General features: G+C 50.3%; 2 protein-coding genes across 2 annotated transcripts; one reads left to right on the top strand and one right to left on the bottom strand.

The window, feature by feature from the left end:
- Window positions 1-2,760: 2,760 nt before the first annotated feature.
- LOC104051293 (tubulin alpha-3 chain) lies at window positions 2,761-5,096 on the top strand. The gene is made up of 3 exons (XM_009512319.2): window positions 2,761-2,989; window positions 3,190-3,338; window positions 4,110-5,096. Exons 1-3 carry the CDS (start codon window positions 2,761-2,763, stop codon window positions 5,079-5,081), a joined length of 1,350 nt encoding a protein of 449 aa, XP_009510614.2. The 3' UTR covers window positions 5,082-5,096.
- Window positions 5,097-8,950: 3,854 nt separating this feature from the next.
- Window positions 8,951-15,771, bottom strand: LOC104049172 (tubulin alpha-3 chain). Its single transcript, XM_064442108.1, has 4 exons — window positions 15,570-15,771; window positions 12,573-12,816; window positions 11,115-11,263; window positions 8,951-10,386 (listed from the first exon to the last, which is right to left on the bottom strand). Exons 1-4 carry the CDS (start codon window positions 15,570-15,572, stop codon window positions 9,403-9,405), a joined length of 1,380 nt encoding a protein of 459 aa, XP_064298178.1. The 5' UTR covers window positions 15,573-15,771; the 3' UTR covers window positions 8,951-9,402.
- Between the last annotated feature and the right edge of the window lie 1,147 nt (window positions 15,772-16,918).

The following is a 16,918-nucleotide window of genomic DNA, read 5'->3' as shown; positions in this document are numbered from 1 at the left end:
AGTCTAGATCAGATTATAAAACTTGTCTTTCTGCCCTCTGGGACATCCCATGTCAGTGAGTTTCTTGCTTTCATGTATGCCGCATGGAAAATAAAACCTTTATCCATTTGCAATGGGATGGTCTCACTGGTGCCTCTAAGTCCTTGCCTAGTGCCAGGTACTGTCACCTCTCTCCACAGCTACCCCAAGTCCTCCAGGGCATCCAACTTTTGTGACTCTGCATGAGAGGAGCCAGTGCTGCCCTGGAGCCAAGAAAGCCCAGTTTTCTCATGGCACCAGTGCTGGGGAAGCCAGCCCAGCCCTACGACACCACCCCGAGGCAGGAGCCCCATCCTGCAACTCCAGTCCACCCCCAGGACATCCAACAGATGTGCTGTTTGCACTTGGAAAGGGGGCATGGAAAGTAGAGAACACATTTCCAGCCCTGAAGAATCCAAAGAAAGCCTTAAAAATGAGCCTCATTCTTTAGATAAATAAATAAATCCAGATGATCCTCCCCCGCAAAAAAACCATTGTAAGTTATTTTCCTGATTTCACAGAAGATGCTCTTAGACAACATGGAGAAAGCAATGCTGAAGGAGTATTTAAAAGCCAAAGAAACTCCAAACTCCATGGGTTTGCAGGTGCAAGTCCTTGAAAGCCCCCTGATTACCCCATATTTCTATCCCTCCCAGGGCAGAAACACCTGAACCCTTTACCAGCAGGTGTTCGCACGAGGAGGGAGCAGGAGGAAGGAGCCCTTTAGCAGAAACCCCAGCTCTACCTGCTATAAAAGGCCCAAGAGAGAAGGAGGCAGGGTGTGCTCTCAGTGAGGTGGTTGTGGTGAGGAGCCCAAGTGGTTCAGAGCCATGGTGAGTAGCTTTGGGTTTGCTTTCTGGTAGCCAGGGCTGGTCCTTCCTAGCTCTGTAGGAGGATGGAGCTGGAGGTAGCTTTTCTTTCCAGCTGGGGGAAGGTGTCTTGCCCTTGGCTGGGAGTTTCCCTGGGAGTGAATGTGGTTGTGGGTGACAGAGGAGCATGTGAGCCCTGGAGAAGGAGCTCCTAGGGGTACAGAGCTTATGCTTGGATGCTAGTCTCCAGAGCTGAGTTAGCCTTATGAGGCTGGTGTCCACCTCGTCCTGGCCTGGGGAGGACTGCCCTGCTAAAATGCCTTCAGACCTGCCTGTCCTTCTCCATGAAGATACTTTGAAGGTCTTGCTGGTGGCATCTGATACAAGACTCATCTAGGTGCCCATCTGCTGCTGCTGTGGGGTTGAGGCAGGCCTGGAGCAGGGTGTGAAGGTGTCTCCTTGTGAAGACTGGCTCAGCATCACTGTTCTGGCCCTTGGGTAGGGGGTGGCTGAGGCTATCCTGGAGCTCTTTGTGTAGAAATGTAGTGGTAGCTGAAGGCTGATATATTAGATCTCAACCCTCAGGGCAGGGCCCTCTGCTCTAGTGTAGGATGTTCTGGTGCTTGGTAGGGGTCCTGCTGTGCCAGGCTTCTTGCATAAAGATAACTTGAGAGTTGTGCTGGGTGTCCTGCCCAGACCACAGCTAAAAGCAGGTGGTGAAGGCAGGCTAAGCCTTGGGTAAGCCCATCTGAGACTTTCCTGCCTTGTAGCTCAGGACTTCTTGAATTGTATGTGGGTTTTTCCCCTAATAAGCCTCAGTGGAAGTCTCCAGTCCAGTCTCTCTGAACTGAAAAGCCTGATTCCCACAGCCTCCTGTGTTAAGGAGTTCAACACCTCAACCACACTCTCTGCACAGGGACCCTTCCCTTCAGTTCCAGCCAAGAGCAGTTGCTTTATGGGGCAACTGCTAGTCTTGTATGGCTGAGATGAATAATTGACACCTAGCCACCCTGGCTTGGAGCCTTTCTAGCTGTCTCCAGCCAGCTGATGCTGCATGGCTGTGTCTAGTCTAAATGGAGATGAGAAACTGCTGACTGTCAACACTTGAAGCCCAACAGCACAGGCTTCACATATTAGAGACAGGCTGAGGCTCTCTGCTGCTGCCTGTCTTGGTGGGGAGAGGTCTGCCTCTACCCCCCTGGGAAGGGCACGGGGAGGGAGCACCTGCACTGCTGTCTAAGGCTGGCTGAGCTGAATCATTCCCTCCTACCCAGCCAAGAGCACCAGGTGAAGTACCTGAGAAGGCTGTCTGTGCCCTGTCTTCTGTCCCAAGGCAGAATCATGTGCTTGACAGCTATCATGTGCTATAGGTTCAGCAGCTGGGCTTGGTGGCTGCTCCTGGGAACAGGGCTGCTGGGCAATGTAATGACAGTGCTGGGATGCAGATGGACCTAGTGCAATGCCCTAATCTCCGTCTGCCTTGGTGCGAGATTGCAACGTGTCTCTGAAGGGCTAATGGTTATTTGTTGCTCATTCAGCAGCTCTTGGGTGCCTGCTAGGGAGAAAATGCCTAGCTGTGTGGCAGCCAGGGCTAATGCTTCTCTTTTCCATGGGTTGTTGGCCACCACCTGGCCAGGGGAGGCTTATATTGGATATTAGGAAAAATTTCCCTTCATCAAAAGGGTTATCAAGCATTGGAACAGGCTGCCCAGGGAAGAGGCTGAGTCACCATCCCTGGAGGTATTTACAAGATGTACTTAGGGACATGGTTTAGTGGGAATTGGCAGTGTTGAGTTTACAGTTGGACTCGATCTTGAGTGTCTTCCAGCCTAAACAATTCTATGGTTATGCACTCTAGAAAGACACCCACAAGCGCCAGCTTTAGTCTAATTCCTCAATGTACATTTCTAACCCCTTCTTCTTTCCCATCCCCATGCAGAGGGAGTGTATTTCTGTCCACATTGGCCAGGCTGGTGTCCAGATGGGCAACTCCTGTTGGGAACTGTATTGCCTGGAGCATGGGATTGAGCCAGATGGTGTCATCTCCTCCCATGCATCCTCAGGGCAAGCAGACTCTTCCTTTGGCACCTTCTTCAGTGACACAGGATCAGGAAAGTATGTGCCCAGAGCAATATTTGTTGACTTGGAGCCCACTGTCATTGGTAAGTCATGCAAGGTCTTCAAACCTCTTGGTGAGGGAGGTGAGGGAGTATCTTATCTGACCTGAGGAGTAGTGTTGGCCACCTGAACTCCTGGTGAGGCTGCCAGTTTCTGTGTGAAACTGCATCTAAATTAGTGCAAGTAACTTGGTAGACAGTGGATCTTGTGCCGGTCACACTCATGAGATCTCAACTTCCTCCAGATGAGATCAGGACTGGGACCTACCGCACACTCTTTCACCCAGAGCAGCTCATCAGTGGCAAAGAAGATGCTGCCAACAACTATGCTCGGGGCCACTACACCATTGGGAAAGAGATCATTGACTCGGTTGTGGACAGGACTCGGAAAATGGTAAAAACCCTGCAGGTGCTCTTCGGCATTAGCCCTCTGGTTGCTTTTGCCCTGGCCATCCAGAGATGTGGGGTGGGGGGCAAGCAGATTTGGGTCAGTCTGACCATGCCACTGTTACCTGGAACAACATGACAGGATGCATGTGGGTGTCTTTCTTGCTGCCTGGGACTGGGACTTGAGGGGAAAACAAGGTACTAAAGAGGCCCATGGATTAAGCAGGAAAACAAGCAGCTCTGATTTAATTGTCCAGGCAAGATGGCTTTTTCCTAATGAGTGTAGTGTCTGCTGTGTCAGTCCTGATCCAACCTCTCATCCCAGCCAATGTCACAGCTCAGCTTCTGGCTGGTATCTCCCCTTAGGCCCCCCTTCCCTTGTGCAGCTGCCCCTGGGGTATGAGGTTTTCCTCAAACAGGCCCTCAAAAGAGCTGTGATATCACTAAGATAGTCTTGATTTAGGTGGAACCTCCTAGTGGTCTTCACATTCTTCCTTATTTTCTTGACTGCTAATATCATGACCCTCTATCTGACCCAATATGGCACTCTCTCAGGCCAGACCTTTCTTTCTGCTAAGAGAGGAAATAATTTAGAAGCAGCTACATTTGCTGTGTCTAACAGATCTCACCTGTTAGAAGTGGAAGGTCTGTGTAAGCAGTTGTAAAATAAATAGAGGGCCTTAAGCTTGTTGGTTGAACACATACTGTAGCTTAATTCCAAGAAGACAAGAATAACTCTAGTAACTTGGTCCTTCTGGCTCTTTCCCTGGTGCTGCAGACTGAGCAGTGCAGTGGACTCCAAGGGTTCCTGGTCTTCCACAGCTTTGGGGGAGGCACAGGCTCCGGCTTCACCTCCCTCCTCATGGAGCGGCTCTCTGTGGAGTACAGCAAGAAGTCCAAGCTGGAGTTCTCTGTGTACCCAGCCCCACAGGTCTCCACGGCAGTGGTGGAGCCCTACAACTCCATCCTCACCACGCACACCACCCTGGAGCACTCGGACTGCTCCTTCATGGTGGACAACGAAGCCATCTATGACATCTGCAACCGCAACCTGGACATCGAGCGTCCCACCTACACCAACCTCAACAGGCTGATTGGGCAGATTGTCTCCTCCATCACTGCCTCCTTGAGATTTGACGGTGCTTTGAATGTTGACCTGACTGAGTTTCAGACCAACCTGGTGCCCTACCCACGGATACACTTCCCCCTCACCACCTATGCACCCATCATCTCAGCAGAGAAGGCCTACCACGAGCAGCTGTCGGTGCCAGAGATCACCAACGCTTGCTTTGAGTTCTCCAACCAGATGGTGAAGTGTGACCCACGCCGTGGCAAGTACATGGCGTGCTGCCTGCTGTACCGGGGCGATGTGGTGCCCAAGGATGTGAACGCGGCCATTGCAGCCATTAAAACACGCCGGTCGATCCAGTTTGTGGACTGGTGCCCCACAGGCTTCAAGGTGGGTATCAACTACCAGCCTCCCACGGTGGTGCCTGGGGGCGACCTGGCCAAGGTGCAGCGGGCTGTCTGCATGCTGAGCAACACCACGGCCATTGCGGAGGCGTGGGCTCGCCTGGACCACAAGTTTGACCTGATGTACGCCAAGCGAGCCTTTGTGCACTGGTACGTGGGGGAGGGCATGGAGGAGGGGGAGTTTTCGGAGGCCAGGGAAGACCTGGCTGCCCTGGAGAAGGATTATGAGGAGGTTGGAAGGGACTCAGCAGATGGAGAGGAGTATGAAGAGGAATAATATTTTTACCTGTGGGAAGGCAGCTTGGATGAAGTTTTTTGTATGCTAGTCTTGCAATTCTCTCCAGAGAAGGGAGTTGTGGGCTGGGTCCGAGGAGATGTGACTTGGAAACCTTGCAGTTTGGTAAAAAAACAACTCTTTGGTCAAGACTTGTATATGTGTCAAGGTGGCTTGAATAAATGATGAACAGCAAAATATCTTCTCCTGTCTTGGTGTGCCTCCAAACTGGTTTGGGGGTGGTGGTGGCAGGGTGGTTCCCATGTTGCAACGGTCACTTCAGTCCTATGCATAGGGCTTTCCTTCTTGTGTATCTTTGGAGAGCCCTGTGGACTGGGGCGAGTGACAGCATGCTCTGAGCCATCTGCCCTGGGGCTGAACCTCTGTGTTAAAATGGACATTGGGGTGATGATCTCAGGCACTGGCTGCCCATGGACTGTCTGTATGCTCAAACACAGCTGGCTCTGGGTTTTCTGTGCTGCTCTCTGCTCCAAGGCATAGCAGGGAGTGGGATCAGGTTTCTCTGTTCCCCTGCTGCTGTGCAGGGCCCTGCTAAAGTAATCCATGTCTGGCTGCCAGGGCTGGCCCTGACTGGAAGTCTAACTGGAGTTGAGATGAGAATTCAAGTACCTCTACGGTCTGTCAGATCCCTGGAAAAGCACCTAAACCATGTCCTATCTCTAAGTTCTAATGCAAGGAGCTGCCTCCCCAGTCAGACTTCTTCCCTCTTGTACTGGGTGATTGCTGCTCCCCAGGCATGATGCAAGAATTCCTGCAGGCAGCTAATGAGCTGAAAAGGAGGGTTTAACTTGATCTCTGTAGATTCCCCTGGACTGCAGCAGGTTATTTCTCCACTGGGGAGTCTCCTCCCAGTAAGTGATCCAAGAAAGAGAGCTGGCTGGGCTATGCTGGGGAAGCTGGATCTTGCAGTCAGGCTGTAATTGAAGGGCTGACAGTGTTGGCTCTGGGTTGCGCTGGGAGAAAGGTCTAAACAACCTGAGGCAAGGGTGGTGGGGGTTGGTTATTATTAAAGCTTGTCTCTGTCATTACTCAGCTGGGCTCCTGGGGATGGTAATCTCCCAAGGTCACCAAGGTGGGAGCTCCTGGGGGCTGTCTCACCTCCAGCTGCCCCCCTGCCTGGGGGAGCAAGGCTGCTTGAGGTGGCGGGGCCGGCAATGTGATGACAGCAGAAAAGGGAATGAGTAATCATCTGCCTCCCTTGAGCCTCCTGCACACACACCCCCCACCCACCCCCCATGCAGTTTTATGGGCTGGGAAATGGTTTTCTGCAGAGGGCTGGTGCAGACCCCAAAGCAAGGCCCAAACCTCCCTCTAGCAAAGAAGGAGGGGAAAGAGTAGAAAGCTTGACTAGGTGCAAGGCCAGTTCCTCCTCCCCATCCTGGATACTTGGCCAGGAGCTGGGTGAGGGTTGCTTGATTTTTTTTTTTTTTTTTTTTTTTTTTGGTGGGCCTTGGGATGGGGGTCGTCTTTTGGGGTTCATGGTCTGCCCTCTTTGTGTCCCGCTGGTAAAGCAGGTCATCCACTGCCTGTGGGATGGAGGCTATGGGAGGGAGGCCACAGCAGCCAGTGTGGCTGTACCAAGGCTGGTGGCCTGAGGTCACACCTAGACCATGTGAATTTATGACACTGGAGGGTCTTCTCCTCCATGGATCTGCTGAATACTCTACATGCTGGGGAGGGTCAACCTCCTGCTTGGAAAAAGTACTATTTTTAATTTTTTATTCTCATTTTAATTCTTCTGGTGGGCCTGAAAACTCTTGAAGGCAGAGCTGTCTGGTATCTCAGCTCTTATCCATGCTGGGACTGGACAAAAGGTCCAACTGGTGGTCAGGCTGGGGACATGAGTGTCTCTGCAGCCACAGCACAGTCCTGTCCACTGCCCTGACAGCCTTGCATCTCCATCAGGGCATTTCTGTGAATGCTTATAAGCTTCAGGCTCATCTGCTTGTGCTGGTAACAGGAGCCTTTCAAGCACATCTGTGTGTGATGACCCTGCTGGGCCCAGAAGTGATGATGGAGTGAGACAGTTTGTCACCCAGCCAGATGAAGACCAATCCCCCTGAGCAGCCTCATCACCATTGGCCCCATGAGGACTGTGCACAGGTCCCCTGTTGCTCCAGACACAGCTCTTAGCTTGCATCAGGCCACAGGGTAGAAGCAAGTGGTGGTGGGTGCTGTTGGATCAGGGATGGCTAGCACTGTGGAAGAGGGAACTTGCCCAAGACCTTGCGAGAAGGCAGTGGCAGAGCTCTACAGGGACCTTGAGGCTTTTTATCACTGTCTTTGCTATTGCAACACACAGGTAGGGAAGATAAAGCTGATGTTGTGCAATGAAATGTGTGCTGTTCTTGGGTGTGGGTCTGGAGGATCCACCACTCACGAAGGCTCTAAATCATCCTCGATGTCCATAGAACTGGAGATGCCATCTCCCCAGAATCTATGGGATTGCTCTCCACTCCCAAAGAAAATCTTTTCCTTCCTTCCCTCACTGTGTTTGCAGGAGGGCAGGAGTGGGTCTGTGCTGATGGACATAGCGGAGTAATTGATTTTGGTATTAAACTGCTCCAATTACATCAGCCCTCGTGCTGTGCTGATGGCTTTCCAAGCTGTAGAAGCCTGTGGCTGCACTCCTGCCCTTGCTTGGCTATGCTGGGCTGGCTTGTGGCTCCAAGTGGGAGTGATGGGCTCTGCATGTCTGCCCCAGGCTGCTGTCACTCACATTTCTGGGAGATTTAGCAAGTGGCTTCCAGCCCCAGCTGTCTCGGGGGGGTGGGGAATGGAGCCACCAGGGAAAGGTGGCAGCCCTCAAGGCCATGCCTGGAAAATTCCCAGCACATCAGCCTCCCCCATGCCTAACATTTTGGCTCAGGCAACCTGACAGCAGTGAGTTGAGCACAGAGAGGGCTTCAGCCCAACAGGGTTCTTCCTAGGGATTGATCTACTGCCCAGTCATGCTGTCAGTACCCTGGCTTTTTAGGTTAACTGCAGCCAAGAGGGGCCTCAGGGCTTCCTCCGTCTTCATCTCCCACATATAGGACACAGGAACAATTCCCCATCCCTCTAACTATCCCTGGCTGTGCCTCCCAGTGCATCGCTTTGGGAACATCTCCAGAATCATACCCCAACCAGGGGAGAGGGCAGCTGTAGCTACAAGGCACAGAGGAGGTCTAGGGGGAAAGAACTCCAATTTGAGACAGAGCCCAGCATTGAAATGGAAGGTGGATGTGGGGCTATGGTATAAAACAAAGCATAATGCAACAGCCATGAGCAGGGCACCTAGAGACTCTGTGCAGCATGGAGCCAGCCATTCTCCTATCCCACAGGCTTACAAACATTCCCTCTCCATATCTTATCGGGGCATTTCACCGTTCTTCCTCCTGCACCACCCCATGACATGGGCAAACTCCCACCCCAGGCACACAGGGCTGGTTTCACACACACCAACTCCTGAGCAAGACAGCAGCTCAGAGCTCCAGCACTGCCTCAACAACCAGGACTTTGTCAGGCAACAAACCACCTTCACCAGAGCTGGTGAGGCGGCAAAACCCCACCAGGAATATGCTTGTTACCCACTCCCCATTAAGGCACTAGTCAAACTGGACCATCCCTGCCTGCTCCCAGACAAGCTTCCTCTGGGCTTCTCTTAGAGACAAGGGGAGCATCATCCAGCCTCAGACAGACAAGTCCCTGCAGGATATAGGTCATTTCCCTCACAGCCATAATTATGGTTGATGATCCTCACAGAGGGCCTACCCAGAACACACCCTTATCAGCATTTGCTATTCTCCCCAAGACAACATCCATGCAGTTGGGACATCCCCACACAGACAGCCTGATTAAATCTAAAGAACTTGGAGGAAAAAAAAAAGTCTTTATTCAAATAAAAAAAGACAGTTGCATAGAAGTGTACAGGTACATTTCTACTTAAAAGGTGCTTTTACAGTAAAAGCCAGAGCAAGAAATTGCCATTTGAGCCAAAGCAGGCAGCTTGCAGCATTCCCCTGGACTAGGAACCAGGATCCTCTGCCCAGGCAGGATGTGTCCCCAACACTAAGCCAGGCACCTATTCAGCTTCACTCATTGATAAAAAGCAGTGTGATAAAGCTTGAGACACCCATGCTACAGAAGTGCACTATGAGCACATAGACTATGCAAGCAGGAAAGGTATAATACGTCAAACAGTAGCATTGAGGTTCAGGCCAATCCTTGGGCACCTCCAGGCACTTAGAAACTGTTGAGCCTGATGACAGAGGGTTTGTATTTCATCCGAGGTTTGACTTCATTAAAAACAGACTGAAGTTTGTTAATATTCATCCTCATCAGCCTCATCTTCTTCTCCATCTGCTGAGTCCCTTCCAACCTCCTCATAATCCTTCTCCAGGGCAGCCAGGTCTTCCCTGGCCTCCGAAAACTCCCCCTCCTCCATGCCCTCCCCCACGTACCAGTGCACAAAGGCTCGCTTGGCGTACATCAGGTCAAACTTGTGGTCCAGGCGAGCCCACGCCTCCGCAATGGCCGTGGTGTTGCTCAGCATGCAGACAGCCCGCTGCACCTTGGCCAGGTCGCCCCCAGGCACCACCGTGGGAGGCTGGTAGTTGATACCCACCTTGAAGCCCGTGGGGCACCAGTCCACAAACTGGATCGACCGGCGTGTTTTAATGGCTGCAATGGCCGCGTTCACATCCTTGGGCACCACATCGCCCCGGTACAGCAGGCAGCACGCCATGTACTTGCCACGGCGTGGGTCACACTTCACCATCTGGTTGGAGAACTCAAAGCAAGCGTTGGTGATCTCTGGCACTGACAGCTGCTCGTGGTAGGCCTTCTCCGCTGAGATGATGGGTGCATAGGTGGTGAGGGGGAAGTGTATCCGTGGGTAGGGCACCAGGTTGGTCTGAAATTCAATCAGGTCAACATTCAAAGCACCGTTAAATCTCAAGGAGGCAGTGACTGATGAAACTATCTGCCCAATCAGCCTGTTGAGGTTGGTGTAGGTGGGACGCTCGATGTCCAGGTTGCGGTTGCAGATGTCATAGATGGCTTCGTTGTCCACCATGAAGGAGCAGTCCGAGTGCTCCAGGGTGGTGTGCGTGGTGAGGATGGAGTTGTAGGGCTCCACCACTGCCGTGGAGACCTGTGGGGCTGGGTACACAGAGAACTCCAGCTTGGACTTCTTGCTGTACTCCACAGAGAGCCGCTCCATGAGGAGGGAGGTGAAGCCGGAGCCTGTGCCTCCCCCAAAGCTGTGGAAGACCAGGAACCCTTGGAGTCCACTGCACTGGTCAGCCTGCAGCAGAAGAATGTATATTTACCTCTCTCTATTAAGGACTGGAATAACTATCCCAAATGAAAAAAGCAATAAATTCTGCTTAGAGCACCTACTGGCCAGAATGCACCCAGTCCCTAGGGTGGATTCACTCAGTACATCACCCTAGTGAGCATCTTAAATGTATGTGTCTTACTCAATGGCAGCATAGGGAGCTCTGTATGGTCAGATGGAAACTCTTGGCAAATTGCTGCATTATCAGCTCAATGCGCACCTCAGCACCTGAGAGCGGATGGGAGGTAGCATGTGGGTCCTAGACCCTTAGGAGACATCTCAAAAATATTTCACCAACAGGCATCCAAGTACATTTTTACACTCCTCCTTCATTACTATCATATGTGGAGTTTGATCTTCCCAGCCTGACTACCAGTTGTCCATTCAGAATCAGTATCTGCAATTGCACAACCAGGGTGTGAACTTACCCTGTGGTCAAAAGTCCTTCTCTTCTGTCTCTTAGGTCTAGTGTTGTCACTTCATAAATGTGTGATATGCAATGACAGTTGCTTTTAGGGCAGATGTACAGGTTCACATGGCCCCTTGATTTGCTGAGCCCCAAATCTAATCATAGCAGCAGCAGCCCTTGAACTCATGTAAAGGGTTTTTTCTCCTAAGATTTTCACCCAAACCTAAAGTTTAATTGTATTATCCATGGTGTGTTATTTTAAGGGAAAGACAATCTTTTCTCTTACCATTTTACGAATTCTGCTAAGGACAGTGTCTATAATCTCCTTTCCGATGGTATAGTGGCCACGAGCATAGTTGTTGGCAGCATCTTCCTTGCCACTGATGAGCTGCTCTGGGTGGAAGAGTGCATGGTAGGTCCCAGTCCTGATCTCATCTACACAAGGAAAAGCAGTCACAGAGAAAGCAGCACACAGTTACAAGTTAGACACTAGAGTGACAGAGTAAAACACATAGCAAATCTACCAAGAGTCCATGTGAGATGACAGTCGTGGCATGGTTAGTTCAGACTGGGAACAATGGAAGGGGTAAGAATAACCCTGTCCAGGTCCTACTCTACCTCCTCCATCTTCACCCAGCAGCCACCTTGAGATTCTAACACAATTTGGCTTAAAGAGTTAGGACACTGCCTATGTTTCCAATATTATTGTAGGATTATAGTTACCATATGCAGCTTGTGTTTCCTGCTTATTGCAAAGCATCTGGAGGTGACTGGAAGCACTACCTCCATCCTCTGCTCTGCAGCACACTGAAGAGGAGACAGTGCCTCCAGTGTTGACATTTCTGCTAGATGTGCCTGACCCAGCTTCAGGCACCTTATGAAGACAGGTATTAGGAACAGTTTCTCTAGGCTCCATGCAGTCAGTGAGGTTGGAGACACCTCCAGAGGTTATTTAAACCCAGTCAGTCTCAATATTGGATACATTTCATATTTACTGGCTCACTCACTAGGTTCTCAATTTAGTGCCTTGATAAGGTGCCTAAAAATTAAGTGGAACCAGAACAAAAGTCTACATTCCTTCCATTAGATGAGATAATGAGTCACACATACTAGATGGTAAGATAGGAGCAAATGCCTGGGAGAAGCCTAGAAGGCAGAGGCAGGTAGATGGATGCAGGTGGTTGGGAGTCATTTCCACCAGTAGCTTGAGCAAAAAAATAGTTTGTTTTCTAGGAAGGTACTCCAAATCAAAGTTCCACGACTGACTCAAATACCCAGACATCACTAAAGGAACTGGGGCTGGAAGGGGAAGTAGAAAGCTTGCAGCAGCAAGACACCCAGTTTCCACAGAACCATTAAATGTGTAGCATCCATCTGCCCAAAGAGGCTTCACAGGTAGCATTAAAACCAAATGTGCCACATCAGGTCATAGGATGGTGTAATTCAGTTCAGAGCCACTGAGGTTAATAAGCCCATGCCACTTTACACCTGCTGAAATCCTGCTTGAGACAGCAGGTCTCTTAAAAGGAGGGATCAACTAAAGACAAGTCAGTGTAATAGGAGTAACAGGTTTGTCAGTCCAGGTCCACTTGGAAATGCAAACTTTGTCCCCTTTGGATAGCTGGAGATATTTTGCTAGAGCAGAGGAGTGGGAGCTGCTGGGCAATATGGGCAACAGCACGAGCCCCAAGAAAGAAGGGTCAGGAGTTAAAGATGCCACAACACCCAGCTGCCCCACTATTACCGATGACAGTGGGCTCCAAGTCTATGAAGACCGCCCGGGGCACGTGCTTCCCAGACGCTGTCTCACAGAAGAAGGTCTCAAAAGAAGAATCCACTTGTTCAGACTTCAGCTCCACAGGTTTCACCTGCTTGGGGCCAGGAATGGTCCCATCTGCCTGGATCCCGTGCTCAAGGCAGTACAGCTCCCAGCAGGCATTGCCCATCTGCACGCCAGCCTGCCCGATGTGGATGGAAATGCATTCCCTCTGGAAGGGGAAATGGTTTGTTAAGGTGATTTTTAGATATCCTGTAACTTAGCGCTAGCCCCCACAGTTCTTGTTTGAGCCATTTGCTACTGCGGTTGATTAGGGAAACAGGCGGCTTCCGCGCACCACCAGGAGTTGGAACGAGGATCAAACTGTAATCTGCAGGACAGCTGGACACAGCTGAGCTGCACACATAGCATCCCTAGGAAGGGCTCTCCCAGCCCAGGGGAGAAGGAAGGAAGGAGGTGGTGGGCTTCATGCTGAGGCAGGAAGCAGCTGAGCAGTGCTAGCTCCTCGATCAGCGCTTAGCTGGCCCTGCCATGGAGTGGAGCTGCTGTCAGTCTCCCAGGTCTCAGAGCAATGGGGCATCAGGGGAAACAGCTCCAGGCTCCCTGAACTAAAATTGCTCCTCACCAAGAAGGGAGAAGCCAAGCTTGGAAAACCCACAGCCAAGCTGGGATTCACAGCAGAAAATGAGGCTGGAGGAAACCAGCAGTCACCTGGGGCCAGAACAGGGCAGGCTGACACCCGGGGAGAGGCTCAGAGTCCTGTGTAACCAGGTCACCCTCCAGGAGCCTCTGACTCCCTCCAGGGCAGTATTGGAGGTACTGGCGTCTTCTGGAGACTGAGGACTTTTGATGGTTGTGCACTTCCCTGGGTAATTGGCATCTCTGCTGTCTCAACCACCCCAAGATCAAAGCACTGCTTCAGCTATGTCAGAGGCTCATGTCCCAGCTCCCAGGCAGAGACTCCCAATTACTGCCATACACAGCATGGGGCAGTGCTGCTTCCCAAGGGATCACCACGAAAGTGAGCTGGTGATCCCACCTGGGAGCTGCAAGCAGTACAGCTGATCCCATTATCTGTAGCATTGATGGGCAGCTTGGTTCAGGTGTCACCTCATTTCACACCACCACCCAGTCCTACCCAGAGCTGGGGTCTCTACAGAGAAGCTTATCTCGCCTGCTCCAAGTAGCCCACCTTGAGCAGAGCACGATAAATGCCACTGACAGCCCAGATGTCTCAGAGTTGAGAGGACACTCTATGTGTGCGCCGTCCTAAGCATGACTATCCTGCCAGAAGGACTCTGCCCCTTGAAAATCACTACCCTCTAAGTAATCCTAGACAGTCCTGGCCACCAACCACTTGTGGCAGTAGCCATCAGGAGAGGACGCAATGCAACTTCTCCCCTCTCAGCCTCTAAGCATGGATGTGCCAGGACATTTCTCAGTCCACCAGCAACTCCAATGACCATTGCATTTCCAGGTCATCCACCATAAAGCTAGACACCAACTGGATGGACCTTCCTGGTACTGCAGAGGTACACCAAGCCCTTCACCCGCAGCTGGCTAAACACTGCTTAATCCCAGTCTGGGCCGAGGCCACCAGTTCTGCTGGGTGCGGAGGCCGTGTCGAAGTCCTCCCTCTCCAACCTGATATTTGCACTATGTGGGAAATGCTGACTGCCATTTGCCCATCCCTCTCAGCAAGATGGTTGCAATAGCTCCTCGCCACAGTTTGCGAGGGTTAGCGCCACAGCCGCTTCACCAGCGCGAGCTGGGACAGCTGCTCCGCTCACCCAGCTCCCTAGTCCCAACACCTGCTTCAAGGGAGCACTGGTATTTTCAGCCCAGAGCACAGGGAATGGGGAAAAAAAAACCAAAAAGCAAACAAAAAAAAAAAAGAAAAAAGAGAATCTGCTGGAAGGAAGAAAGTGCAGCTTTTTAGCTTTTTTCTGCAGGTTCCCCCCTCCCCAAGTATGCCAGAAGGTTTTCTGAGATTCCAGATTTCCAACATTTGCATCAAGATGAACTGCATTTTACAGACTCTGGCTATAGGCAGCCTATTGTTGTCCAGCTGATTTCCCCATTGGAAATACAATGTAAATGTTTAACTGTTTTATAGCCAAGACAGACTCTAGAAGTCAGCAGATAAAAGGAAAAGCTCAAAAGCTGGCTCACTAAGAGCTCCTTTGAAGTTTTCTTCCATTTGCAACATGCAAAGGGACACCATCAGACTTTCCAACAAGTTAGTCTTTTGCACAACAAGGTGACAGTCACGTTATTCTTTACAAAGAGTTTCAGCTAGATCAGCCAGCCCTCCTCAGGGTTGCAGTTTTTTTAGTAACCAGATCAGTCCACTTCAGTTTCACAGCTGCAAACTCTTTAAAGATTCAATTAAAAAAGCTAGAGGGAAGGGGGACTTTATTCATTTAATATCTAATCCCAAGGGTTTGTAGCAGACAAAGGCAACATGGCAGCTCACTCCTAAGGAAAAAACCCTAAAGGTCTCTGCAAGTTGCACTAGTTCCCTGTGGCAGTGCAAGAGTTGAAGCATTAATCTTTGGGAAAAGGGCCAGCAGTGTCAAAATTTAAACTTCAGTTTATCACACAGTTGTGTATCAAGATATGCTGGTTCCCCCCCAAAAAAAGTAAAACCCAACTTGCATTAAAGAGGACAGGAACTTTGCAACTCTACAGACCACACCTCAGGAGCTGCAAGCTCAGAGAGAAAAGCAGCAAGAGGCCACCTAAATAGCTCTTCTCCAACCAAGTCCCTCACTTTTCCCTTATAAGGAGCAAACATTGAATCAATAAACCATAAGGTAATCAGCAATTAAACAAAGCTGTTTGGAATTAACATCCCCAGGAGAAAGGAGAGAAAAAGAACAAGCTGTTTAGCTCAGTACACTTGGAAAATACACAGTCTATATTTTAAGTTTAGACTAACACAAATACAAGGCATGCTCTTACCATGGTGAGACTGGAAGCTTGCTAAGATCTAAGCAAAACAGCTGCTACCCCTGCCTCTCCCTGCAACTTTATAGCCCAGGAAGGCTTGACTCCACCTGAATATAAAGAAGCTTTCTGCTAGCTTAAAGGAACAGAGCTCCTTTTCCTTTGCATCTCTAGAAATAGCAAGGGATGAAATGATCTATTAGTGTCTAGCTAGTGCAATTTCTGTGATTAAACAGCCTTGGCTACAGTGCAATGTGAGCTTTTATAGTACTTTTTTTTTTTTTCAAAGAGCCTGAACTGGGCGGGGGCAGGAAAAGAATAGATGCCAAAGTTTGGCTAAAAAGAAGGAAACTCTGGGGAAGTCGGAGTGCCCCCATATGATTCACTTTATCCAGCAGAAACAATCTTCCCCTTATCATTTTTCAGAGCACTGCCACTGATGTGCTGTGTCTTGTCTATTTTTAGGGAGAATCCTGCAATTTTTGGTCTTTGCTCCGTATGCTCTATCACCTTCATGGGAATCTGCTGACTTTTGCATCTCTGGGACATTCAGGTGTAGGCTCAGACCCTCTGTTTGCCTCACCTGCTAGCTATTAAGGGTTCATTTTGCCCTCCTGCCAAGAGCTGACATAAGGACTCTGAGCCAGTTTTGGCCTCATCCTGCAAGGAGGTAGCTGTATCTTTAAGACTGCTTTGGATCTGCCCTGAAGACTCATTAGTGCCCGTGTGGTTACTAGCAGCAGGTAGACAAGAGCGGTCAGTGGTAACTTGTTTACTAATTCTCTTATTTACCTCTGCATTCTCCCATTAAAATGTTCCCAAACCTTCTGTGGTTCAACCATAGCTGCAACAGGTTAACAGCTCTGGGGTGGGGTAGATAACCACGATAACCGTGTCACAGACTGTATCAGCATGAGCGAAGCCAGGCAGTCAAGGATGAGGAGTTTTTCCTCTGTTCAGAATTTGTAAAATCCTCACTGCTTACTGGCTCCAGTTTGAGCTGACCAGTACAAGATAGATGCAGGTATACCAGAGAAAGCCCATTGCAGACCACCGAGCTGGTCAGATTTGGAGTACAGGACAGGGGCAGACAGGGTAACAGGGCTTGTTCATCCTCGAGAAGGGGACACCTTTCATCTCACCATGAAGGTGGTCAGGCATTCGAGCAGGAACCTAAAGATAAGGAAATTTTCATCCCTGAATGTAGTCAAAACTCACCTGCTCAAGTCCTCAAGCAACCTGTTCTAAGTTGACCCCAAGGTGTTCTTAGGAGGCAAAATTAACCCTCTCGCCAAGGACCTGTTATACGCCGACCTGGTGGTAAGAACATCCCCAGCCACAGGGTAAATTTCTTTAGAGAATCT

Source organism: Phalacrocorax carbo, chromosome 1 (assembly GCF_963921805.1).
Source record: "Phalacrocorax carbo chromosome 1, bPhaCar2.1, whole genome shotgun sequence".
In the NCBI taxonomy this organism is placed as follows: domain Eukaryota; kingdom Metazoa; phylum Chordata; class Aves; order Suliformes; family Phalacrocoracidae; genus Phalacrocorax; species Phalacrocorax carbo.
The sequence above is the reverse complement of the archived record's forward strand: the minus strand, read 5'-3'. Positions and strand labels throughout refer to the sequence as shown.

Coding starts and splice junctions, on each gene's coding strand:
- LOC104051293 (XM_009512319.2), top strand. CDS start 2,761: ATGCAGAGGGAGTGTATTTCTGTCCACATTGGCCAGGCTGGTGTCCAG. Junction 2,990..3,189: donor CTTGGAGCCCACTGTCATTG/GTAAGTCATGCA, acceptor AACTTCCTCCAG/ATGAGATCAGGACTGGGACC. Junction 3,339..4,109: donor TGGACAGGACTCGGAAAATG/GTAAAAACCCTG, acceptor CTGGTGCTGCAG/ACTGAGCAGTGCAGTGGACT.
- LOC104049172 (XM_064442108.1), bottom strand. Junction 11,264..12,572: donor CTTGGAGCCCACTGTCATCG/GTAATAGTGGGG, acceptor TTCCTTGTGTAG/ATGAGATCAGGACTGGGACC. Junction 10,387..11,114: donor TTAGCAGAATTCGTAAAATG/GTAAGAGAAAAG, acceptor CTTCTGCTGCAG/GCTGACCAGTGCAGTGGACT.